General features: G+C 40.4%; 1 protein-coding gene across 1 annotated transcript in view; it reads left to right on the top strand.

Annotated features, from left to right (window-relative positions):
• The window catches only part of ALK (ALK receptor tyrosine kinase), a gene marked incomplete at both ends in the record, with an annotated part of 285,134 nt that overhangs the window by 54,660 nt on the left and 204,287 nt on the right, over positions 1 to 26,187 (top strand). The window contains one exon of the mRNA XM_082756089.1: positions 24,631 to 24,719. Coding sequence (XP_082612215.1) covers positions 24,631 to 24,719 — 89 coding nt within the window. The remainder of the gene's footprint in view (positions 1 to 24,630; positions 24,720 to 26,187) is intronic.

The raw sequence follows: 26,187 nt of genomic DNA, 5'->3' as shown, positions 1-26,187 counted from the left end.
AACTGCTGGCTGTCACATATATGATATCAAGTACATATTGCCTTTCTGTTTTCAAAGAAAGCTTTGTATCAGTGAGATCCTTGGTAAAAATTAGCAAGGTTTCTAAGTGAAGCCGCTTGCTGCGTTTGCCCTTGCAGTGCTATTCTGCTCCCAGGCCTGGGTTGTGCACGGTGGTTGGGGTCATGATATAATTTTACTGATTACATGCTTATTGTGCAACTTAGCCCTAGCTTGGATGATCATGGGGCTGGAGCACTGCTCCTATGAAGAAAGGCTGAGAGAGCTGGGGCTGTTCAGATTAGATGCTAAGAGGAAATTCTTCACTCAGAGGGTGGTGAGGCACTGGACCACAGAGGTTGTGGATGCCCCAACCATGGAGGCGTTCAAGACCAGGTTAGATGAGGCCCTGGGCAACCTGATCTAATGGGTGGCATCTCTGCCTATGGCAGGGGTGTTGGAACTAGGTGATCTTTGAGGTCCCTTCCAACCCAGGTGATTCTACGATTACATGATTCTGTCATTGAGCCTGTGTACTGCAATATAGCTGTGTACTATGGCTACAGTCAAGACTGGGCCTACTTGATAGGAAGACTGATGCTGAAGGAATGTGAGGAGAAATGGCAGGCACATTAGAAAAAGAAAAGAAACAAAACCAGGTGTTGTTTCTGTGACAGGTTTGAAGCCCAATAAGGTTTCAAACAGCTTTCAGGGGAGCAGCTGTGGGATTGTGTCTAGCCTCAGAAGGTACAAGGTTCCCTCGCGCTAGTCCACGTGATATTTTCCTGGCAGATGAGAACACGTGTTGGTGTTCTCAACCTGCTGCTGGTTATGTGACCACGGGAAAGCAATCCTCACGCTGAACCAGTGCCCCTTGCTGAAGGGGGGAACACACTGGCACTGGTAACTAAGGCTCTGCATCATTACTTGCTCACCTGACTTACAGCATGCAAAGCAAGGCAAGCAGGCAAAGCAAGTTCACACCTGCCTGCAAAACATCAGAAGATCATATCCTTGAACATACCTGGCCTGTTTAATAGAGATATGAAGAGCTCCCAGGCTCCTAGTCCTCATCCATCGTTCTTTATGATATTTGTTCACATGGAACCAAGTTTAGGAAGGTGAACAGCGCTTCCATATAATTGTTTTGCCTTCTGGTTCTCATATACTAGCATACCCTTGAAATGTTTGTGTTGCTTGTTCCTTAGAGGAAAGCTTAGTGCTTGTCTTCCAGTCCATACAAGTAAGAACCTAAAAAACCCAGAGATTTCCAAAAGGGCTTAGTTTAGCACAAGAGGAATAGCAAGACTGGGGCAAATGTTAAAGTGCTACTTGTGTGATCTTTATATGATTAAACCTCAGCTGGAAAAAAAGCAAGGCTTATGTATGAATCCAGATCTCTGTCAGATCCCTGTCCAAGATGGAACTGAGAGTGCATTGGAGTGCATGCAATGTCTGTGTTTTCATGTGCAACGAGAGGTGGATGAGAAGGGGGAGGAAGAAACATCTGGAAGATGCTGTAATGCAAATGAGATGGGAGCTTAGTTAGAAGCAGTATCAACAACCTGTATATTGCTGTATCTGCTCCAGTTCACCCATCTCTACTTAATGTCCTTGGCTTGTGTCTGTTAATGGAGTTATAAAATACTTGTTATCTGATGATAATAAATACTTTATTGTTCTCTGTATGCTCAGATATTTTCAGATATTTTAGCTATATTTTAGGTTTCTAAACTAAGATATTTTGGACATGTGCATATTAAGTAGTGCAAGAAAAATGTAAAATGCTAGCATAGACTCTTGAGTTTGTGTGAAGTTAAATGATGGCATAAAATACATAATAAAAGACAAATGGGCCTTGGATGGTTACATGGTTTGTAGAAGGTCATCACAGGCAGAAACAGAAGTGAAAGACAGAATGTGGTAAGCCTAGGAGTCCTGTTCTCAAGTTCTTAAGTTTGTCCAAGAAGGGATAAGTTTACCTTCCCTATTTTCTAGGTGCACAGCAGAAGATATAAGTAAGCTTCCATCACATTTGTGTTTTTTTTAAAAAATGTTATTGTTAACAGTTGTTTTACTACGTCTATCAGCTTGATAAATTTTTTAATCACACCCTTAGGAGCAATGGATGTCTTGTGTACAGAGATAAGCAAATGATTGCAGCAGTGTTCTTAGTTGCAAGGCAGTAAAATATTATGATACTCATTTGCAGTATTGTACAAATATATAATTCTGTTCATCAAATTGCTGAATACCAATGCATTTATATGACTAAAATTCCTTTACCTTCTGCAACAAAAAAAGACAGAGGACTTTGCTAGATGAGGGAGAAATCCCAGAACACTCTTAGTAAGAACCTGATGTAAGTCCGGAAAGGGAGGTATGTCTTGCTTTAAACATGCAACAAAACAAAGCCAAGCAAAGGGAAAAAATAACAAACTCAGGACAGCTCCAGTTCTGCTTCGGGGCATAGGCAGATTGTCATAGGATGGTAGAGAAATGGGTGTCTGCTAAGCAGACCCTATCTATGAAACATGCATAGCTTAGAAAAATGATTTTAAATGATTTTGGTTTTAGGTGATTTTGATTTTAGAAAAATAATGATTCTGACTATTTTCCTTATACTTGCTGAAGAATAAGAAGTCCCATATGCTGCAGGAGGTTGTTTAAGAGAGAGTTTTCCTGGAGTTTCACTTTCAAAATGCCAGGTTTTTGGAAAGGCAAGAATGTGGAGGACCTGGAGAATCCATCAACCCCATTCCTGGGAAGGGCGTGGTGCACATTCCCTTTCAGTCTGGAAGACTAAAGGACTTCCAACCCTCATCTTTGTGATTCTCTTGCATGCAAATTGAACCCAGATCTTTAAAGACTGTTAAGTAGGGCCTAGAAGTTTCTGCGGTAGCCCTCTTGTCGAAACTCTTCTAAACTGAGAGGACATAGATCTACCAATCTCGTGGTACCAAATACCTAGCTGTGCTATGTCTTCAGAGAAAAGGCTTTCCTGGAAGCCCCCTTTTCTAGGGGCTAGTTGGATCCTGACCATGTGTGACTCCTAACACCAGTGGATGTGGAGAAGGCAGTTCTTTCACACACCTTTTCCAGGCTCTGTTGAGAACAAAGTGTGACTGAAGAATATGTATGTTAGGCAATAATATTTTGCAAGTCCTCCAAGTGACACGTGAACTGGGGATGGGGTAGCATGGTGGGCAATGAAGAAAGAAATTGCGAAGATAGTTTAGAATTCAGAGGGATTCATATAAGCAAAAATGGAAATCATGATTTTCTCTTATTTCTCAACTAGAAGCAATATTTCTCTTATAAATATGGGTACCAACAATACATTTACATTACAGTCCTTGGTAAAGTTGGTGTTTGGGCTTGACTGTGAAGGTCTTTTCCAACCTAGATCATTCCATAATTCTATGGCTGTAGGCTGGGAACCCAGTCAAAATCAGGAGGAGCTGTATGTAGGAGTCCTCTGGGTGTCCCCTCTCCACTAGGTAGTGACCCCCTGTGACACCTTGACACCTCCATTTTGCTGTAGCTGAGACACAGGCACTTCTGAAAAATCTCCTCTTCATGAATGAAGATAAAGGCTGGGAAAGTGTTTTAAGTCCGTGTATTTATTTTCTTGGCTGGTAAATAGGAATCTTGAAAGAGGCTCAAGAGTGAAGTAGAATAATCAAGCAACTCATTGATCTAAAGTTAATCTGCTGCAATTGCCTCAGCAAATGCTAAAAATGGTCTCTTTCTTTCTTTCAATAACTGAGGAAACAGCTTCTGCCAATATCCCTCTAGCACCAGCAACTCTTGGCGCTTTTGTCTAACACACTGTGTTTGAACAGATCAAATAAAACTCATTTGTTGTTATTGTTTAAGATTAAGCTGTGCTTAGAGAATTATTGTTGCATTATTATGCCAGTATCCTAAAACACAAATAGAATGAAAAACAAAAATAAAAAAAGAGGAAATCCTGTTTGAGTGTTAAAGTTCAGTGCTAAGATTTGAGTCTTTGATCTTTTCAGTTTTAAATTGTGCAGTATTGTATTCTACAAAGAAGTACCAAGAAGCTGTCATAAAAACATTATAGTCATTATGCCAAGGTCCCATGCAATATGCAAAGCTTTCAGAATGCACCCCAGACACCTGGAAGATGTGTTTCTGGTGCAAAACAAGACTAAATCACATCTCTTAGCTTTGGACTGTGATGTGGAAACTGTACAGATATGATTAGGTCACGTAAACTATCTTCTCAATCCACAAAATGAAGCAATTGAGTGCCTCATACTTCCCAGGGAGCCAGAAAAAATATCTAGGCAAAATATTTTGGTGTTGACCTGCTGGGATTAGTGCAAGCTGAATATTGCTCTTGTGCTTTCACTGATGGAAATCATTCAAAGTAGGTTTTCTACCAAACCAGCAGAAGTTATAACATTTTAATCAAAACCCACCAGTCCTCTATATCATCTTAAAATGGGTTGTGTGTCAGAACTATTATTTTCATAGAACCTTTGAATAAATCATGTTGGAAGGGAATAGGGAAGGTCTCTAGCCCAGCGTCCCGCTCAAAGCAGGACCAACACAGAATTCAGACCAGGTTGCTCATGGCTTTGCCCAGATGGGGCTTGAAAGTCTGCAAGGATGGAGACTGTGTGTGTCCCTTGGCCCCCTGTTCCACTGCTTTACTATTATTATAGGGATTTATTTTTTTTTTTATGTTCAGTCAGAGCCTCCCGAGACCCAGTTCATGACCACGTCTCTTTTTCTCCCACTGCATACACCTACAATAAGCTTGGTTCCTCCTCTCAGTCACTTCACCCTGGGTGCTGGCTGCTCTTAGGTCCTCCCAAACCATTCATTCCCTGTGCTGAACAAGCCTCAATCTCATAACCTCTTCTTACAGGCAAGTGCTCCTGCCCTGACTTTCTCAGTGCCTTCCCCTGAACTCCCTATAGTTAACTGATGTTTTGTTGTACTGCGTATCCCAAACTAGACGTAGTGGTCCAAAACGTGCTGAATAAAGGGGACCAAGCTCTTCCTTCTATCTGCTCTCTGTTTTTCTCAATACAGCCCAGGATGCTGGCCCATGTCGTGCCTGCTGTGCAGCAGATCCCTTCTGGCAGAGCTGCTCTCCAGCCAGGCAGGGCCCAGCCTGCACTGCTGCAGGGAATTTACCCTACTGACGTGCAGGGCTTTGCGTTCATCCCTGTTGCCCACCAGAAGTTCCTGTTGGCCTGCTCTTCCAGCCTGGCTTTGTGCCTTTGGGTCGCAGTCCTGCCCTCAGGCACATCAGCTGCAGCCCTTGGTTTGTTGTCATCCATGTACTGGGTTTTAAAACAAAACCTAGTCTAAACTGAAAAATAAATCCGTGAATGGTTGGGCTCTATTTGTCCTGCATGTAATTCCTCTGATTTTGCTGAATTTATCAGTAAGTTTCTTTAGAATTGTTTTAAAATGATATTTTCCCTTCAATTTAAGCAAATTCACTGATCTGAAAGCCTTTGTTTTCACTCATGACAAAACCTGCTCCTCTAGCTCTTTCAGATCACATATACCTATAGGATCAGAAGTTTCTTCAGTTAAAGCCAAAAGCAAATATATACAATGTTCCTCCCTACCATCACCATTTCAGGGTGAAGTTAAGTTTTAAAGAACACTTATTAAAAAAAAAAAAAGGCATTAAGTCTGGACAAATCAATACATCGACAGAAGAAACTTTGTTTCTCTGATTCTGCTAGAGGGCAGGGGCTAGATTGGATTGGATCCCACTTGGTTTTAGTTTTTTTCACTAGTTCTGTATTGCCTGGAGCTCAGGCCCTAGTAAGATACTGTAGAGATACTGCTTAAACCACAAAGATTTTTTAAAATTTATAAAGTATTTCCTTGATATATAACCAGCACATAATGGCTTTATATAATAGCAAAGTCTTTGGCTTTTAACCCTATGATAGCTATGGATTGTGCTGAATTTTATTTCCACATGAAACCATCCCTACAGGTAGGTATTGTAGGTTGTTTGTTTTGCTCTTTTTGCGAGACCGAGGCACGCTAAAATTGTGAATACCACATAATCTTGATGAGCTCCCCAGATGAATAGAATTCACTACCGATCTTAAAATGTGATTCTACTTTAGAGAATGACAATTTGAAAAAAAAAAGATCCTAACTTAATCAATAGAGTTACTCTTTGTGTACATTCAGACCCATATAAAACCCGTTAGTGACAGCGTGATGGGTTTTATTGCTTTTTTCTATTAGCATTGCAGAACTGATTCAGCTTTGAGCAAGCTGAAATCTCTACCTTCCTATATTATGTCCACCAAAAATAAAGGCTGACACAGCTTAGAGGCTTTTAGGCACCAGAGTGCTATCAATAAAGGCACTGTTAACCCAGGTTCTGGTGAGTAACCTGTCCTGACCACTGGAAGCACTGGGACTGCACAGGTTTTACTGAGACCATAATTTCAGTTCACAGGATTTTTGCTGCTGTGTACATTGTACAAGGACAAGAAACCCAGCTTAACTCTGACCCGAGGTTGTATTTACAGGTTACGAGGTTGTTGCATTTTTGATCGTGCAGCCGAGTATTGTTGCTGCATTTTACTATAAAGTCCCATTATAATATTTTAATGCAGCTGATTTCTGTGAACTAGAATTATACTATTGGGAAGTGTCATTCACTTTAGTTAAGGAAGTGATCATTTTAGAACTGACCCCCCCCCACCTGCAAAATTGGACAGAGGAAAGGAAGAGAACCGGTGTGCACGCAGCATTTTGATCTGTTTCTGTGGCTGGTAAAGATACTTGAATCTGTGTTAATGGAAAAGAAGCATTTTCTAGCAAATTGAGGAACTCAAGGAAAAAAAAAAAAAAAAGCTGAACAGATTATCTTAAAAGAGTTAGATGAAATTCTGGGCAATCTTGCTTATTTCATCCCCTATCAATTCTGATTGTCCAATGTCAAGGTTTCACAAAAATAGACTTAAATTAGTAGATTTTGATTGCAGTACTGTGATTGACCTGTCAATGGAGATAAATCATTTTTAGACTAAAATAGAAATGGCATCATACTCTGCAGTAATAGGATGTGAGATGATACAGATCCCTCCAAGCCAGGGCTCCAGTCTGGATTTTGATTTTGCACACCTCAGAATTCAGGAGAGTTTGATGTAGTTTCACTTTTAGTGGACATGTTGCAAAAGCTTCCATTTCTAGGTGGTCATCATAAAAAGAGTGGTTTATGTGCTACTGGAAACACAGGCTGCTGCCCTGAGAAGCATTTCACATGATGAAACAGAAGAGTAGGGAAAGTTGTTGACTTTTCGACATGCAACCCAGGGTCAGAAAGCAGAACTACTGGCAGATTAAAACTGAGAGCTGGGGAACAGAATCTGTAGCTCAGGCAGTCTGTACAAGGAGATAATGATGTTAATTCCTGCGAGTACTGAACTGGATTCTGATCAACTTAGTGTAAGCAGGTGTGCTCCACAGATAGCATGAAAGAGAAAACCAGGTTAATTATTATTTTTTTGCAATGCAATAAGAGCATGTTGGACAAGTTTGCACTATTTCCCTGATAAATGCTAGATTATGGGTGGCCAGGTAGCATATTAATATTCGTTTAAAACTCTGCATGAGCCTGACAGATGCTGGGTTTGTCTTTCCACGGAAGAACAAAGTACTTCACCATGATAATTGAGCTGCTCTTATCCCCTGCTGTCCCTTCAGTGTCCTTTGGGTGCTCCTCACCTCTAGTGAGAGGTACCTGACTGCTAAAAGCCAGGGGGAAACTTCCCCTCTGGTACTAGCTCCCAGGGCTAAGAGAATTTTTCCTTCTCCATGGCAAGAGAAATCCGAGACCTCCTGTGCTCAGTCCCAGGGCTGGAGCAGGGATATAAAACAGGGAGCAGAGAGAGGAAGGGGGGCACCTGTCTGTACACATGGCCAATTCCTGAAGACTCCTTCTAGCAGCCCAGGGGAATGTCTATAGGACATCCATGAGCAGAAGGTTGTAATGACCCAGACATCTGAGGGAGAGGCAGAAAAATATTGAGAAGAAGCTGGGTGTAGAGAGATGTCATTGATATTAGAATACCTCACTGGGGCCCTTATTATCATTGAGATACGGGGTGAATGTTCCAGAGAAAACGTGGCCTTGACTAGCAAACTGTTAGAGAGTTGCCTTGATTTCCAGGTAGTGAAATAAATTATTTAGTGGTAAGAGTCTTAGCATGCTGTTCTTTTGCATCACTTGATCATTTCTGCATAACTAAAAAGTTTCATCAAATTATTCATATCTTTCCCTCTCTTTGCAAGTTACAGGGCATCTGAATGATGTTGGTCTTTTTTTGTGCTCTAGTTTACTTCACAGATTTAAGACAACCTCCTGAGCCCAGAGTCTTTCCTGAAATAAAGTTATCATGGGAGAAGAATATGTTCCCCGTTTTTCTTGCCTGGATTTCTTTTAGTAAACAGGATGGAAAGAAGGCTGCTTACCTTTGCAAAACATTTTTTGCTTAAGGAGGAGTACAGGTGTTTGTCTCTGAGATCAATGACATATCACATCAGTGGGTTGAATCAGAGGTGATTTTTGTCATGTGCAAAGCAAGACAGCGTCCGTATGTGTCTAGAGCTCATGCAGTCATTTCCATAGCACAGAGATTAGAGGGGGGGAAGACCCTCTAAGACAGCATTACGGCATGCAGCAAATACTTTACTGTGAGATAACTCTCTACAATGCTTTTGAATGACAATTTCTTAATACACATACTTACATTTCATGCAATTACTCGTTTCCCAGGATGTTTCAAACTGTAGCCGTGGGTAATCCAAAGTCAGTTTACTAATGAATCCTACAGGGTTGGCTGCTAAGGTGAAATGTTCTCCTGTTTGTGTCTACTTACTAAGCCATATGAAAAGAACCTTTAAAATACCTCAAATTCTCACTCGATAGTTTCTGTGATTGCTAATACTGTCACTGACAGAGGGATATTAGGCAGGCCTTGGAAGGAGACAGGCAGTTAGTGAAACTATTTCAAAAGGCTTCTCCCAGTTTGAAACCAGAAATTATGAACAGGCTCAGTGCTCCTGCCTCCCTGATGGGATGTAAACTTAGAGTACTTCTCAGCAGCTGTGCCCATGCCAGTTCAGTTTGCTTTCTTCAGTGCTGGAACAGACACTTGCACTGTCAGACAGTTAAAGGTGCAGCTAGGACTACAAGTGCAAGCAGCTTGCAAACAAAAAGGCCAATTTACCTTGAAAAAGAAAGGAAGATGTGTGGTTTTCATTCTGAAACTGCCTGCCAATGTTATCAAAGAATGGTATAGACATGAAGAGCGGTGGCATCGCTGTTGTAATTCCCGCTGTTGTAATTCCCACAGTTGTGCTCATTTGTGCCATGCAGCTCACTCAATAAAAATAAACATCCGTCTAAAGTTTTCAGCAATAGTTTCTTTCATCTGATTTTTTTATGAGTTTACTATAGCTGTGCTCATTGTGCTTTGCTGTTTGCTAAATTTTCTAAGACCTTATTGATTCATAGTGAGTTTTGTCAGATCGGCCAAGCTGAGTGTCTTTTCTAGATCAAGCTCCCTGTCAGAGGATTCCCAGAGAGGTGCTTGGCATCTGCAGAGCAGAGTGATATCTTGTCAGATACACGGGAATTAGAATTACTTGTTTTCTAATGTCAGATTTTCCACCAGGAAATATCATTTTGAAAACAAGACTTCCTGTGGGAATGCATCAATTTACACAAAATGCTGGGGACTTTTTCAGGCTGGGAGAAAATCAAAATGAAATGTTTTGACTATACTATGATAAAGCATTATTTCAATTGCAACTTTACTATAGGATACTTTAGCGTAAAATTGACACAAAATGCTTGAATTTTAATTCTTTCAAACAAAGCTCTCGCTTCCATGCTGTTTTTTTGTATAAGATTTTTTTTTTAATTATTATTTATTCTTTTTCATTCTAACATATGGAATAGAAAGAAAGAGAAACCCTGAAGTTTTCTGCAAATCAGAAATTCAGGCATCTTCTCAGATCCAGCACCTATTCAGTACCATGGGCATTTGACAGACCAACTGCTGCATAGCTGGAGTACCACTCAAAACAAACAAACAACCCCCCAAGGGCTGAAATCTGTTCCTAGTAAATATTTGAGTAATTTCTAAGTAGTCATCAACTGCAGTCTGTCCGTGAACAGTTTGAAATCAGCCAACAAGTGCCAAATTTCACAAACAAACTGTTCATTGCAAATTGTTACTGTGACTGAGATGTGTGTCATTAAGAAGCCAACTGTGCTTCTTAAACAAGCTTTTTGCCCTCGCCATGGTAAATACTGCACAGGAAGAGCAAACAATAGATTTTAAGAGAAAGGGTATTTTGAAAACTTTGTTTAGAAATTTCTTCATCAAGATATTTACTGCTTTTTAGCCAAGGATTCCCAAACACAGAGCTTCATTAGTTCTATTTTACTACTAGAAAAAAAAAAAAAAAGGCAAAAGAAAAAACTGCACAATTTATCTTAGATCTCATTGCAGAAAAGAAGAGCTGGGAATGAAATTAGCTCTCTCAAGTTCCAGTTCATGAAACATTATCCATGGAACAATAAGTTAGTTGGCTTTTATTTATAGCAGGCATTACTATGGTGCTTCTTGCAGAAGGTTCTGTATAACTCAAAAAATTCAACTTACCAGTTTCCACAGCAGACAGATAGGTACACTCTTCCTTTTCTAGATGAGGAAAAAGATACATAGATTGCAAATTGTTTTACAGCACTTGGGGGTGGCAATGAAAAAGTAACTGGAGACTAGCAGTGTTGTCTCAGCCTTTCCTGGCCTTCTCTCTCCTAATTTGTCACTCATCAGCTCTAAAATCACTTTTAAAGCAACTGCCAAAAGTACAGTGATTTCCAAGACACGCATGCAGATAAAATATTCCACACGCAGAGCATAAAGGTTACAAAATAAAAAAAAAGCCCAACACTGAAGCAGCTCAGTGAAGGCAGCTGGCAATGATTCCTCCTTGATTATTGCTTAAGGACCATTATTTGCAAGCACCTTATCCAAGGAGGACTTTCTTGGGAAAAAGCCACGGGAGGAAGTCTTCTTAAAGAGGTGTCATCTGTCATGACAACTTGCCTGTCCTGATGAGTCTTGTGCTGAGACTGCGTTATGATGACTGATGAGGCTGTCCAGAGCAGTTAACTCAGCCATTTGTAATCATTTCTCTTACAGGCCTTTTGGTAATCACTTTGGGAAATTCGTTTTGAATAGTGCAGGTTTTAGGGGGAACAGAAGCTAGGTATTTTGCTTTTTACAGGAAAGGATTTAGACAGCCATGTATTCCAGGAAAAATGAAAACCAAAACTCTGTGTAAAATATCTTACCATCTTGCTAGATATGCCTGCTCATTATTCTATTTTGTTGTGGTTTTGTGCAGATGAAAGCCCTTTCAACATACTGGCTTTGTTCTGGATACACAGAATTTCATTTTCACAAGAGAGAGTAAAGTCATTTGGCAGAGACAGGGCTGGATTATCAGAAGTGGGGACCTCTGGGAAGAGGAAAACAGGAATTGTTTGTGTTTTTTTTTTCTAATTTTTGCTACCAGTTGGCATTTTTTCTAATTTTTGCATTGTGAATTTGGGCAGGTCATTTAATCCAATGGTTTCCTAGTACCCTTACACATAATAGGTACATAATTCTGCAAAAAAAAACCCTGTTTTGTCTCTTTTTTCTATGTGGTTTATGTCCAACTCCTAGCTATTTTACAGCTCCTTAGGTTTCAGTTAAGGGCCTGTTCTTCAGCCCAGCCTTTCTCACTAGCTTTGCCATAGATAAGGAAGGCAGTAGCAGTATCTAGGAAAATGAAACAGTGAAAAGAGAAAGGTCCTCTTTTGGATTATCCTGTGTATAGCAAAAGCAAAATATAAGGAGAGGTAGGACTTCATGGTGTGGTGGTTGCACCCTGCTAGGCAGCTGAACTCCAACGCAACTACTCTCTCACTCCTCCTCCACAAAGGAAGAGGGAGAGAAAATATGATAGAAAAGGGTTGAGATAAGGACAGGGAGATAATTCACCAATTATTGTCATGGGCAAAGCAGACTCAGCATAGGGAGATTAATATAATTTATTGCCTATCAGACTGTAGCAGTGAGAAACTAAAAGCAAACTAAAAACACCTTCCCCTTCCACCCTCTTCTACATCCTCCCCCAAGGCAGCACAGGGGCATGGGGGCTGCAGTCAGTCCCTGATGCTTCCTCTCTGCTGCTCTTTCATAGTCCCTCTCTGTCCCTGCTCCATATGGGGTCCATCCCACAGGATGCCGTCCTTCCCAAACTGATCCTGTGTGGGCTTTCCACAGGCAGCAGCTCTTCAAGCACTGCTCCCACACAGCTCCGTAGCATGGGGTCCATCCCCCAGGAGCAAGCTGCTCCAGCACGGGGCCCCCACAGGTGGGTGGCAGCTCCCCCCCAGACCCCTGCTCCTGCATGGGCTCCTCTCCACGGGCTGCAGCTCCAGCCCGGGGCCTGCTCCTGCGGGGGCTCTCGATGGGCCGCAGCCTCCTCCAGGCCACATCCACCTGCTCCACCGGGGGCTCCTCCATGGGCTGCAGCGTGGAGATCTGCTCCATGTGGGACCCATGGGCTGCAGGGGGACAGCCTGCTCCACTACAGGAAGCAGTTTTATTTATTTATTTTTCCCCTTCCTCAAATCTGCTCTCCCAGAGGCCTGACCAACGTCACTCAATGGCTCAGCTCTGGCCAGCAGTGGGCCCCTTTTGGAGCCAGCTCTGATCTGACAAGGGGCAACTGCTGGATTCATCTCACAGAGGCCACCCCTGCAGCCTCCCTGCTACCAAACCTTTGCTGTGTAAAGCCAGTACCCACAGCAGCACAGCCTTCATCAGCAAAGGAAACAATTCTGTCCCTCACACAAATCACTGCCACTTGGACTATCTGGCAGAAGGTAGTGGTAGCTGTTTGCATCAGCTGCTTTACAACATTGCTCACCTGTCTTATGTGAATAGTGAGGATTTGTTAGCACTTAGGCTCATCGGAGAGCAGCTATACAGAGCCAAATTTTGCCACAGCAGAGGAAAAGAAAAAATAATTTAAAAAATCAGGTTATCTCCAGAGATAATGTCCTTTACCTTAAGTAAAATTAAATGTTGCAGTGAAATTAGGCAATATAAGCACATTGCCATCTTTCCTAGTGAAGAGAATATGCACTAGTTTTTATTGTTACTACCAAGACAGGTGTGTTTTATATTGAAATAGTCAACACACCCTTCTGCTGCTTCTAGGAATAATGTAGTTTGCCTGCCAATAACAATGTCTAGTATCTTCTGTAGTATAGAAACACCCTGCATGTTTGTTGCTATTCTGTAGGATTATATCTTAATAGAAATGCCCAGTGCAGCAAATAAATGGTTTTAGCCATGTAATTGGCAGGAAAGTCGTAACTGGCACTGACAACAGTTTGTGTCTGGTGTACATATGCATGGATTCATATAATTCCACAAAGTATTAACTTTATGTTTTGATACAGCAGGCACATTTGAAAGGTTTCTTCTAAAATACTAGCTTTGGACTGCAAATTTTCAGAATTATTTGTATATTAAAACTGGGCAAAGTCTCCAGAGCTACAGTCATTTTCATAAGGTGTTCTCTCTGTGAGTTCAATGGAATCACAGTTTCTATGTGAGTCTTCAGTATTTAACAATAAAATGCTATGATTAATTATAGTACACTTCAGTACTTCAGTCTGTTTTGTATATGAAATCTCAATTTTTATCTGAAATTTCTGTATTTCATTTCTTTTGCTTGTGGTCTATTTTAAATGTGAAATATTAGGATGTCTGATTTTTAAGAAAGCCCCTGGATTTGCATTTTTGCATGTGGGACCATTATTGAACCTTCTGTCAGCATTATCTTTTGCTTATGCAGTAAACAGAATTTACCTCCTTTCACTGAAGCAATAATACAACAGTAATAGTGATAATAATGAGTAAAAGATAATGCTGAATGTTGCTTTCTTCCATATACCAATTACTTATTGACCAGCATTTGCAGCTGTGATTATTTGATGGTTCCAAGCAATGGAAAAAGGTTGGCTTGCTTCTGGGGTGGAATTTTGCCAGACGTAGCAGGCATTAATGTTTTGAACAATACCTTGTGCTCTTTGAGGAAGAAGGATGGTACACATGTCCAAAAAGCATTTCTCACAGCACACTGCAAAAGAAAGGCATATATATAACAGTAGTATGGGATACTGGCAATGTGAGTTTCTGGGGAAGCCTGAATAAATCAACTGGAGAGAAATAAACACACCTCCCCCAGGTTAACTCAGGTATAACTGGGGCCTTCTGAAATTATTATTATTATTGTCTGTACTAGGAATAACAGGAAGAGAGTTCCTCCTTCCTTCAGATAGGAAATTGTTGTTTGAAATTAACATTTTTCCCCTGTACCCCCAGCCAAGCTTAATGTTTTAGTTCAGTTCCAACAGGGATTTAAATGCTCAGGCCATGTGTAATTGTAGATGGATTAGAACTGGAAGAGTGGCATTTTGTTGCTATGTATGAAAATAAAAAGTGTTCACTAAATTTTGTTTTAAATGTATCCAGAGCCAGAGGTAGTGACGTGGTATGAAAGTGTTGGAGAAGTGAGTCACCACCATTTTCCTCCTGGTCAACAAAGTAGTCTTTAGCAAGTCATGTAGCTTTTCTGCTCTGAGTTTGAACAGACTCTTGCAGACCAAACAGGTTCAGATCTGCGCCTAAACCTTCAAATAATCATCCCCTCAACATCTAAATGTTCAAGGAATTTTTGTGTGGAACTTATGAAATACAGAGACAAAAATTGAGAATTGAATGACTATCTTGAAAACAAGAGACAAAAATCGAAAGACAGATGTTGAGAACAGGCTGAGTTTTTATGAATATTTGCAGAAACTGCAGGCCACTGAGTATTGAGGTATCTGCAGCCATCTTAAGCTGGTAACTGCCTAGAGGTCTAAGTTTGTATGTATTCCGGTATAGTACACATTAAGTGTACTATAAAAGAGGGTTTTAGGTGTACGTAGAGTAGGAGGTTCTTCCTGGCTTTCTTTTTTTCTTTTTCCTTAATCCCACTACTTAAGAGATAAGTGACTCTAGCTGTATGTATGTGTTGAATATGGAAGTAGCCATGCACAAATCAAAAGTAAAGGCACTATATGGTTTGAAGCCAGTGTGTGTAATGAATTACTAAAACTCTGTCAGGACAACTGCTGTTTTTTTATTGTTGTTGTTTGCTTGTTTGTTTGAAAGCCTGGCCGCTGTGCTTTCTAGAGGTTACATTAATTGGGTACAGAATGAGGGAAAGTGCATATAGGGGAGCAATATGAGACATGCAGATAGATGGCCACTGAGAGGGCATGGGAACTAGACTCCAGCTGTGAAAGGCAAGAATCATACTGGTATCAGGTAGGAAACTGCTCACAAGTTCCTTGGTTTAGGACCACTGTAGAGTCCTAGGGGCCAGTCCAGCAGGGACTAATGGAGGAAATCTCTAATGTTGACACACATGGACCAAACACAAACACTGCCTCTTGGTTATTTGCTTGAGGTTTTTATAAACTACAGTAGACAAATACACCAGCGAACAGTGGAAAGATCACTTTATTTTTACAGGTACAGAAAAAATATCAGAACACCTGTAACCTGAAGCAAACCTTCTTTGCACTTCAGCAGAAAGGTTACCAATTCCACTGGCTTTATCTTGCATTTCCCTGATGTCTGCAGCGTCTGCAGGTCTTTCTGTGCTGCAGGAAACAGATGGATGTAACAGCTTCTGGTTTTCACAGCATACCTGGTCAGTAATTCAGGCACATCGGTTATCAGTACAAAGATAAGGACAAGCATTGCCCTGTATTGAAATAGTGCAGCCCCAGAAGTTGTGCCCCACCCCCTGCTCCTTTTCCAGTTGTGATCCTAAAATATCTCGAAGTGATAATATGTGCAAGCATCCAAAAATTTGGAATATGTGTTTGTACATGAAACTTTGCTGTTAAGGGGCTTTTCCCCTCTGTTTAGCAAAACTGCAGGCTAGACTGGCAGGAAAAGTTCACGCAGAGCCTCAGCCAACATGGGGACCAACTCTAGCTAGGAGCAGTTTAATTACCAATGCTCACTTCTTTGTTTCCCCTGTGTTGCCCACAGAGATGCTTACTTGTGTTATAAATGGTTATTAAGGCAAAGATCAGCATATTGTTGTGTATTTTGTTTGTTTGTTTGTTTGTTTAAAGGTTTCTTGTACACACACAGATGAGTTACCTTAAGCCATTCCTAGTCTGGTCTGTAATTGAAACCCCAAACACTTTATTAGTGCCCACTTGTGGTGTTTTAGTGGGTAGGTCTTCAGCAGCTACAGAGCATTTGAAATGCAGTAGTATGCTCTAGATGGCAGTATATTTTTAAGCTATATTAGTTGAGCTAGGTAGAGTATAAACTTGGTCACTGTAATTGTTTTTGATGCTCTTGTCATGCCATTAGTAGAAATTTAAAAGCTTCTAGATTTCACAACACACATAGAAGCGCTACAAATTCACAGAAATCTGCAAAGAAAACAACATCATTATTTTCACCTACATTTTTTACCAGGAAAATTAGTTTTTCCATTTACTGAGCAACAACACATATGATACTTCTTTAATATTTCCCTGTCATGATGTCTTTAAGGTATTGTATTTTGGGTACTTCATGCTCCTCTTCTTCCATCCAAGATCTGCTCAGCCAACCATATCTAGACTTAGCACAAACTCTCTTTGCATCAATAAATGTCCATGGGATGTAGTTGTTGGAGGGAGTGCCTAGCTGGTAGAAAAGGAGGAGGTCATGGTGCACCTGATTCCTGATTCAGTTAGTCACCTTTGAGACATTAGTTTCTTCTATCAAAAGTTAGTATTTACTGTGAAAAGGAAAAAAAAAAAAAACAAACACACATTTATAGCAGAAGAGAGTTAATGGAAAATTTTAAATAAGCATTAAAAAGACAAAAAAAAAAAAAAAAAAATAGTCAGGACCAGAATGATAACACAGTTCACAGTTGCTGAGTTAAATACAGTTTTGTTACTAACGTATGCTTCATGTACAGGAAATATTTGCTATTCCCAAATGTACTCATCAAGCATGTGCCTGTCAGTATAGTTGATCACTTGTTGCCTCACACAGTGTGTCTCACTGAATTCCCTATCCCTGCAGATCTGCTACAGCCCACTAAATGCAAATTTCTTCTCCACAGCATTCGGGTACGTGTTTGGTGACACACATACTACCATTTATTTGTATTCATCAGGCTTTTGAGATGACATAAAATCATTGTAACATAATGCATTATTAAATATATTTTCCATCTGAAGAAGATAAACTTGACAGACTGTCAAGTGAACATTTTCTTACTTTAGAAAAGGTTTGTAAAAATAAACCCTGGAATCCATCCATCCATTAGCGTAGTAAAGCTCGCCAGCTATTCAGAACAAGAAACTGTGAGGAAAGCGGTTGCCCTTTGCCTGGTTCTCTGCCTTAACTGCAAACAGATTTTGACTTTTGCTTGAGTGACATTTAGACATCAGGTTTTATGAACATAGTTGAGTCTATGGATCGTTCACAAAGTGTTAACTTTGGCTGCTGGCTTTGGTGTTGCTTGTTCACCTTGATATAATGAAGTGTTCTCGCAGAATTCATGATGACTGTGTTTGCAGATGGGAAGAAGGGAGGCTGTATGAACACTGTTGGTGTGATCATGAGGATTAGTTTTGATTTTCTAAGCTTACAGGGAATTTTCAGGCAATCTTTTTTTCCCCAGTTGCATCCCTTTCCCCATAAAATCTGAAACTAGGAACTATTGTGGAGCCAGGAGCTCAGAAGTCCTTTAGCAAGGTTCTCCAGGGTGCACACTCACAGCTATTATAGAGGCAGTCCTGAAAATCCTGCTGGTCTTTTCTTGAAATGTCAGACTTTCCCAGAGACTAGAAAATGCAGATCTTAATGGAAGCTGGTTCTAAGCATGTAATTTGCTAGGAAATATTTTAGTGATTGCTGTTACAAACAGGAGCCACAAATACTTCTAAGGTTGACTTCTGATTTCCATGCAAACAAATAGGAATGATTTTGAGATATTATTCCAGATATAGATGTCACTGAAAATACGGTTTGATCTCAGTTATTAACCTTCATATCTGTTGCAACTGTGAAATCTAGATGACAGGTAAATACACATTTGTCACCTCAGATTCACCACTATCTTACAGAATAGTAATAAGGACATATCTCCCTGCAAATCTATATACAAAGGTAGATATGCATCCCCCAAGCACAAAGATACTGGGTTGCCTGGCATTGATTCTCAATGTGTTTTTAGTATTTTTCTTGGAAAAAGCTTTCTTTCCTATTTTGCTGCTAGGATGCATCTTTGGTGAGGTCTAGCTCTGAGAAACTGGGAATAATACAGCTCAGCACAGTGAGGAAGCTTATCTACAGGGTAATGAAGCAATATCAAAAGGGAGTAATATCCTGAAGTTGTTGTTCTTAGTTAAAAATAGCATGGATGTTTCAATAAAAATTCTGTTACATTTCTACACTACACAGAACTTTAGAAAATTCCATATGTTAATGGCTGGGGATACTCATTCCTTCTCCCAGAAAAGGAGAAAAAGGGAAAAATCCAGTTTGTTTTAAAATGACCAGGGTAGAAAGCTTTTCTTGTTTTTCCATTTTTATTTGAACATGCAGGCTTATTCTATTAAAGAGGTATTTTTCATTAAAATAATACATAAATATTTTATTTAATGAATTTGTGGCCTTGAGGATTGACTTCCCTACATATGAAACATTTATTTATTTTTTTTAAACCAAAATCTTGGTGAGCTGAATGAATTTCACATCCCCTAAGGAAATTCCTTTGCACAAGTTTAAAAACAGAAATGTCAAATGTTCTCTTCAGGTGCATGTTTCTAGCTGTGATTGAGTACCTTGGGTCAGGTTTTGGCCCTGGATATTCCTTTAGGGCAGGAATATCAAAAAAACTTCTGTTATACCTCACCAAATGGCTGGCTACTAAAAACGAAGCTGTCAGCTTCTAGTTGGTAATCCATTAATTTTTTTTAAAGGTTGGGGTTACTGTTGACAAGTGATAGAGCACCATGGTGCAGACAACCATAATGGGAGGTTAGTAGGTTTAGAAAGAAAGAGAACAAAATTTCTTAGTGCTTATTGGTTTCAATATTAATTGTTTCAGAGAGGGGGAAAAAATTATCTTGTGAAATGGCTCCAGTGTACTCTGTGTTTACATTACCATTGCTGCACAAGAAGCATTTGTTTAGCTGATATGCAGGTCTCCTGTAATTACCCTTCTGGTCATAAAATACCCTGGAGGTGGAAGAGGAAAGGTCTCTCCTATTCCTAACCTACAGCTCACTCTGAAATCTAATCATTCCTCACTGTGAAGAGTAGCCTCTTGGCTACAAAAAACCTTTTACCCAGCATCTTTCTCTGACGATAACTTAATTGGGAAAGATTCATAACTTCTGATACAATCTTCTTGTCTTCAAGTTCAGACCAATAGCCCAAGCAAATCATTTGAGATGAAGTTACAAAATTAATCCTAAGGAATATGAGAAAAAAATGAGTTATTAGGTTAAAATGAATTGCAGTAACTCTATTCTGAGAGAGGGAGGGGGAGAGTTAGAGAGAGAGAGAGATGTTATCTCTTCTGCAGCTCTTGCTGCTGATAGAGGGGAGATTCAGGTGCCTGGACTGCCTTATATTCTCTGCTCAGATGTTCAACTTTATTTTCATGTTCAATTTTTTTTCCAGATGTTCAACTTTATTTTTTATCTCAGTTTACTGTATATAGTGGTGACAGAGGGAACACACCCACTTAAATGAGGCTGAAGGCTGGCATGATTTCTGAGGAATGAGACATGTACATGTATTGCATTAGAGTTGTCAGAGGCATATTTCTGAAAGTGAGGAGTGCCAGGGAATCTACGGTATTGCAGCTGATCATTGAGTTTCTGATTCCTAAGTAAGGGTGGTCAGGATATGAGCAGTGATTTAATTTTGAGTTCCATGGCTGCAGCGTTAAAGAGAAGAATGCATCTGTGTAACTTTCTCTGTTTATTTTCCCATGGGGAACAGGTAGGGTTTCAGGTTTGTGTCTTCACAGGATTCAGATCCCAGGACTTGGCTCCCTACCAATGCTAAATGCATGATATCTACATTAATTTGGGTCTTGTAGGTGTAAGGAGGCCCCAAAGTTGTTGTTTGTGCAAGACATGTGACCTGTGTTAAGGCTGTAAATCTTTCCTTGTTTTGGAGTGTTACTGGATGGAGATGTTATATTCCAGTGATGTTGTTACTCATTAGACATCTCACATCAAGACGAACACACTTATTGTGTCCACTGATATTAAAACTAGTTTATTACAGGAGCTCAATTTTTATTATTATTATTTTTTAAATATTATTTTATACTAGCATCAAAGTGAAACACATTTGTAGGAAGAAATCTATTTTAGCAGCATCTATATCTATTGTAATGGATCCTGACATTTTTTGCCACATCAGGGTATATCATGAGCTACTGAAAGATGTGTCAACTATGTCTTCATGTTAAGAAGGAAAATCCAATGTAAAGGTTATACCATAGTTGCCTATTATTTTGTTATTCACAGTTGAAGGCAGTACACTAGGTTTCGTATCTACCCTCAAATGACTGGCCTCATCTTTTTTTCTGCTAAATTCCAGATGCTAATGGGATATTTCAGGGCCCTGCAACTCTGTTCTGGATCCAAATCTGTCTTTTTATTGCTTACACCCTCAGTTTTTGGGCCCAGGCTGTCATTTTTAGGGCACAATGCTTTATTTTTAGGTCCCGCAGTTTCATTTTAAGGTGCAAAGTTGCCCTTTTCAGGTACAATGCCTTATTTGAGAGAAAAAAATAAAATAAAACAACACCTTTTCTATTTCCAAAATCCTCATTCTAGGAGATGAGGCCAGAATTTTAGGGCCCAAAGCCACCTTTTATGCTCCAAGAACCCACTTTGAGGGATCAAAGCATCATTTTAGGATCCAACCCCCAATCACTTTTTTGCAGGCCCAAAGCCTTTGTTTTAGTAACCAGAGCCTTCTTTTTGGGACCCAAAGGTTCAGTTTTGGGTACAAAGAATCATTCTTAGGGTCCATAGACACACATTAGTGTCCAGAGACCCCTTTTCTGGATTCTGAAACATTCTTTTTTGTGGCCAATGTCTTAATTTCAGGTTCCTAACCTTTTTTTTTTTTTTTTTCTTTTTTCCTAGGGCCCAGAACCTCAGTTTGGGGTTCAAAGAATCGTTCTCAGGGTCCAAAGCCACATTCTAGGGTTCAGAGCCTCATTTTAAGGTTCAAATTATCATTTTTTAGGGCACAAACAATCTCTTAAGGCTCTACGCCCTCTCTATTTTTTGTGGCTAGAAAACATATTAATAGGGACTAAAGGCTGATTTTATAAACTGAAACCTTGTAATTAGACTCCAAGCCATAATTTTCATGATCCTGAGCCTACATTTGGGATCCAAAACCACCTTTTTATCACCCATACCTTAAGTATTCAGATTCAGGTCACATTTTTAGGGCCCACAGTTTCATTTTAGGGAACAAATCCTCGTTTTGGGGTTCTAAAGCCTTAATTGAGAGGACAAATGCTCTTTTTTGTTGCCTTAAGCCCCATTCTAGGGGCTATGACCTCAATTTTAGGGCTAAAACCCTATTTTTAGGGTTCAAACACCCATTCTGAGGGATCAGAATGTTGTTTTAGGATCCAGCCCCCAAAGCTGAAAATCCCAAAGCCCTAATTTTTAGGTCCAAACCCTAATTTTGAGGTACATACCCTAATTTTGGGGGCACAAACATTCCCTTACAAGTCTAAACTCTCTTTCTGTGGTTAAAAAGCATACTAGTAGGGACAAAAGGCTCATTTTGCTAGGTTAATGATTGGACTTGATGATCTTAGTGGTCTTTCCAACCTAAATGATTCTATAATTCTATGATTATACTGTAACTTAGCATAGAGACCAAATTTAATTGAGCCATTAGGGTTATTAATTTTTGGGAATGGCTTACAAAACAGCACAAAGTTCATTCTTATCATGAAGATTATTGCTTTAAGCAATGAGCAAGTTGCAGTTCTTAAGTGAAAATAGTTATTTTTCTTTTGGTTTTGCTACCATTACTCAGTTACAGGACTGCTAAGAATAAGAATACACTGAGAATGAGGTAGGGCTCAACCAACGCTTGGTACTTAAGCTTCTGACAAGTCCCTCTGAAATTTTCAGGTTTTTCTTATGTGAAAGAGGAAAGTGGCAGAGCTTTAGCAGAATCAAAACAATGTTTTTGCCAAGGCTTTAGCCATTTACCTTGCTTACTGTTATCCCCTTAAACGTTTCTGTTATTATCCATTATTATTTACCCATTCAGGAGGATGATTATTTGACACAATTAATTATCACTCTAAGTTAATTCCTTTTGTTACAGAAAATTTTACCAAACTTTCATTGGGAGGTCTTACTATATTGTTTTTCTTCTGTTATAGCAAAGCTTAGCATTGTATCTAAACTAAAGTACTTCAAGCCAGCATCTGCATTGTTCTTACTTGTTTTCTGGCTGCTCTTGGCTTGGACTGGCGCACGCTTCGTTGGGTTAGAAACTGGCTGGATAGCCGGGCCCAAAGAGTCGTGGTGAATGGAGCCAAGTCCAGTTGGAGGCCAGTCACTAGTGGCGTCCCCCAGGGCTCGGTGCTGGGGCCGGTCCTCTTTAATATCTTCATCGATGATCTGGACGAGGGCATTGAGTGCACCCTCAGTAAGTTTGCAGATGACACCAAGTTAGGTGCATGTGTCGATCTGCTTGAGGGTAGGAAAGCTCTGCAGGAGGATCTGGATAGGCTGTACCGATGGGCTGAGGTCAACTGCATGAAGTTCAACAAGGCCAAGTGCCGGGTCCTGCACCTGGGGCGCAATAACCCCAAGCAGAGCTACAGGCTGGGAGAGGAATGGTTGGAGAGCTGCCAGGCAGAGAAGGACCTGGGAGTGATGGTGGATAGTCAGCTGAATATGAGCCAGCAGTGTGCTCAGGTGGCCAAGAAGGCCAACGGCATCCTGGCTTGTATCAGGAACAGCGTGACCAGCAGGGCTAGGGAGGTGATCGTCCCCCTGTACTCAGCTCTGGTGAGGCCGCACCTCGAGTACTGTGTTCAGTTTTGGGCCCCTCGCTACAAGAAGGACATGGAGGTGCTTGAGCAGGTCCAGAGAAGGGCAACGAAGCTGGTGAGGGGCCTGGAGAACAAGTCCTACGAGGAGCGGCTGAGGGAGCTGGGCTTGTTCAGCCTGGAGAAGAGGAGGCTCAGGGGCGACCTTATCGCTCTCTATAGGTACCTCAAGGGAGGCTGTAGCGAGGTGGGGGTTGGCCTGTTCTCCCACGTGCCTGGTGACAGGACGAGGGGGAATGGGCTTAAGTTGAGCCAGGGGAGTTTTAGGTTAGATGTTAGGAAGAACTTCTTTACCGAAAGGGTTGTGAGGCATTGGAACAGGCTGCCCAGGGAAGTGGTGGAGTCACCATCCCTGGAGGTCTTTAAAAGACGTTTAGATGTAGAGCTTAGGGATATGGTTTAGTGGAGGACTGTTAGTGTTAGGTCAGAGGTCGGACTCGATGATCTTGAGGTCTCTTCCAACCTAGAAAATTCTGTGATTCTGTGATACTTGACAAAAATTTTAATAGATCGATTTAATAGTTCTTTTTATTTTTTCTTTCTGAACAACAGTTTGTTTACGGCTTCTCCGAGAAATCAGAACATATCAGCAAGCCACAGATTTATTTTGTTGCATCAAGTTTCCCAAAGACAAGTTTTGCCTGTCTGTATTTCTACAAAGTTAAATCCTTCCTTTCCCCTGAAGAGTTCAAAAAATTAAAGGAGCATACTCAAGATCCTGTTATCCTCAGGAAAGAAAGAAAGAAAAAAAAACACACTGTAAACGTTCACAGGGCAAATCTGTGCTTTCAAACCTATATTATTTCACGTTGACCTGGCGTGTTACTTCAGATTCTCTTTGCACCTCTAAGATCACTGTGGTCTTGCACAGTTAGTGCAGTTTTGTACAGATACTTCCATGCTCTGGGTCAGTGCAGTATTCTGATCCCCAAACGCATCTCCTAGATGCATAGGTTTGTTGAACAGGAGCTGTGTATGTTTGCTTCTTCCATGTACAGGATGTCTGAATGCTAACAAGACTTTACGAATAAAAGATTTAAGGAAAGGTCATTGAGAACTTAGAATCTGTGTGGGACTAAAGTTGACAGTTTTTCTAAGTGATGATAACTCTGTTACGAAAAGCAATTTATCTCCAGTTTCCCTGAACACAGACTTATTTGGTAGTAAAAAAATGACCAAGAAATAGTTTAATATCAGTACTCAGTGGATACAATATATAAGCTGATATTTGCACTTAATGTGTAGCATACAAGCAACTATGTCATACGTAATGCTTGTTTTTTGTTTTTGTTTTTTAATGTAAGGTCTGAGCACTTCGGATCTCCCAACAAACAGCCCTCATCTTACCCCTGGTCTCTCTGCTTGGAACTTGACCTGGGTCATGAGAGATACATCTCCTTTCTTCTCCCATAGAGGACGACACAGTAAGTAGCATTTATATGTTTTCCTCAAGAGGCTGTAATTAATTACTTAAGGATATTCATATAATTGTCGGGCAAAACAATCAAACAGTCCAGGATACAGTATCCCTCCTGTCAGCCCCTGGGGCACTAATAAGCCTTACTGTCCCTTATCAGCTTCCCCTGGGGCCTTCCCTAATCCTGTTTATGGGCCAAAGAACACCATTTCTGAAGAGCTGGACTTGGCCTGTTGCCATCTTCACAGAGGTTTCTGATGACCTGGGTTGCCCCAGCCTACCCTGCTCCCTCCCTCAAAAAAAAAAAAAAAAAAAAAAAGTTCCAAACTGATACTTCAAATATTTGGGTGGTATCTTTGAATCCAGTGATATAAATCGAGGAGTTGTGTAGCAAAATCAGTTTTCCTTGGCATCTCCTTCCACAACTTCCATCTTTTCCAAAATCAGGGAATCTTTTTTTTGGTATGACCTATTTCCTGGCAAACCACAGGCACATTCAGCACTGAAGTAGTACATGTCTACTGTATGCCTATTACCAGTCTCTATGAGAAGAGTTAAGGTACTGAGAAGCTAATAAGATTTACTCACCCCAAGCCTGTAATTATCTGCTTGAGGGAAAAGTTTGACCTACCTATATGAAGGAGGTCCATATTTCTTCAAATTTATGTTGCAGCCTTTTATGTGTGCAATATATATTCTTTCCGCTGGCATACAATATCTGCTCCTAGCTGTTGTATCTGCTTGAACGACGAGGACACATGAATTTCATTTTGGAAGGGACAGTAGTCCAATCTTTTTCTCTCGCTTGGCTTTCTTAGAAGTTGCAAGGGTGATTTTTAATTTATCCTTTATTACTTCTTCCTAAACTCTTTTAGATTCTCAGTAATACCATTCTAAGGGAAGACTGTTCTTAAATCTAAAAGCATCAATTCCATCTGATAGCGCCACATGGAGATAAATGTACTGCATCTAAGCAAAAATGATTTATTATGATTTCAGCTGGCTGCATGGGACCAAATTCTACCACATTCCAATCATCTGTTTTGGAAGCAAAGGCAGGAATTTGATGATGTGTTACACAAAATATGATCTTTAATCAGTGCTTCAAAATTGGATGAATGTACTCCTCTGCTTTGTGTTCTATTTTTAAAAGGTCCCCAAAACATTAACTAGTATGCTTACTATAGAAAATACCAGTTTCCAATTATAAGCTGTTTTCTCCTTCAGAAGGTATAATTCAGGATGTGCACCTTGAAACTAGTGAGGAATCTGGAAGAGGGGCAGGAGTCACATGTTTTGCTAGCTTTGCACCTTAAGTTGGCAGAGCTTCCTGTAAATTAAAGGGTTAGCAGTAGCTGTCAATGTTTTCAGACCAGAACACCACATGGCACTGCTATGCTTTCCTGCCACTTCAGATACACAGTATGTGGAGGACTGCTGTGTGTATGTTGACTAGAGCAGGTAAGCATTGTTCA

The sequence above is a fragment of the Aythya marila genome (assembly GCF_965140915.1).
Source record: "Aythya marila genome assembly, chromosome: 3".
NCBI classification, from domain to species: Eukaryota; Metazoa; Chordata; class Aves; order Anseriformes; family Anatidae; genus Aythya; species Aythya marila.
Note: the sequence above shows the minus strand (reverse complement) of the source record. Positions and strands in the feature narration are given on the sequence as shown.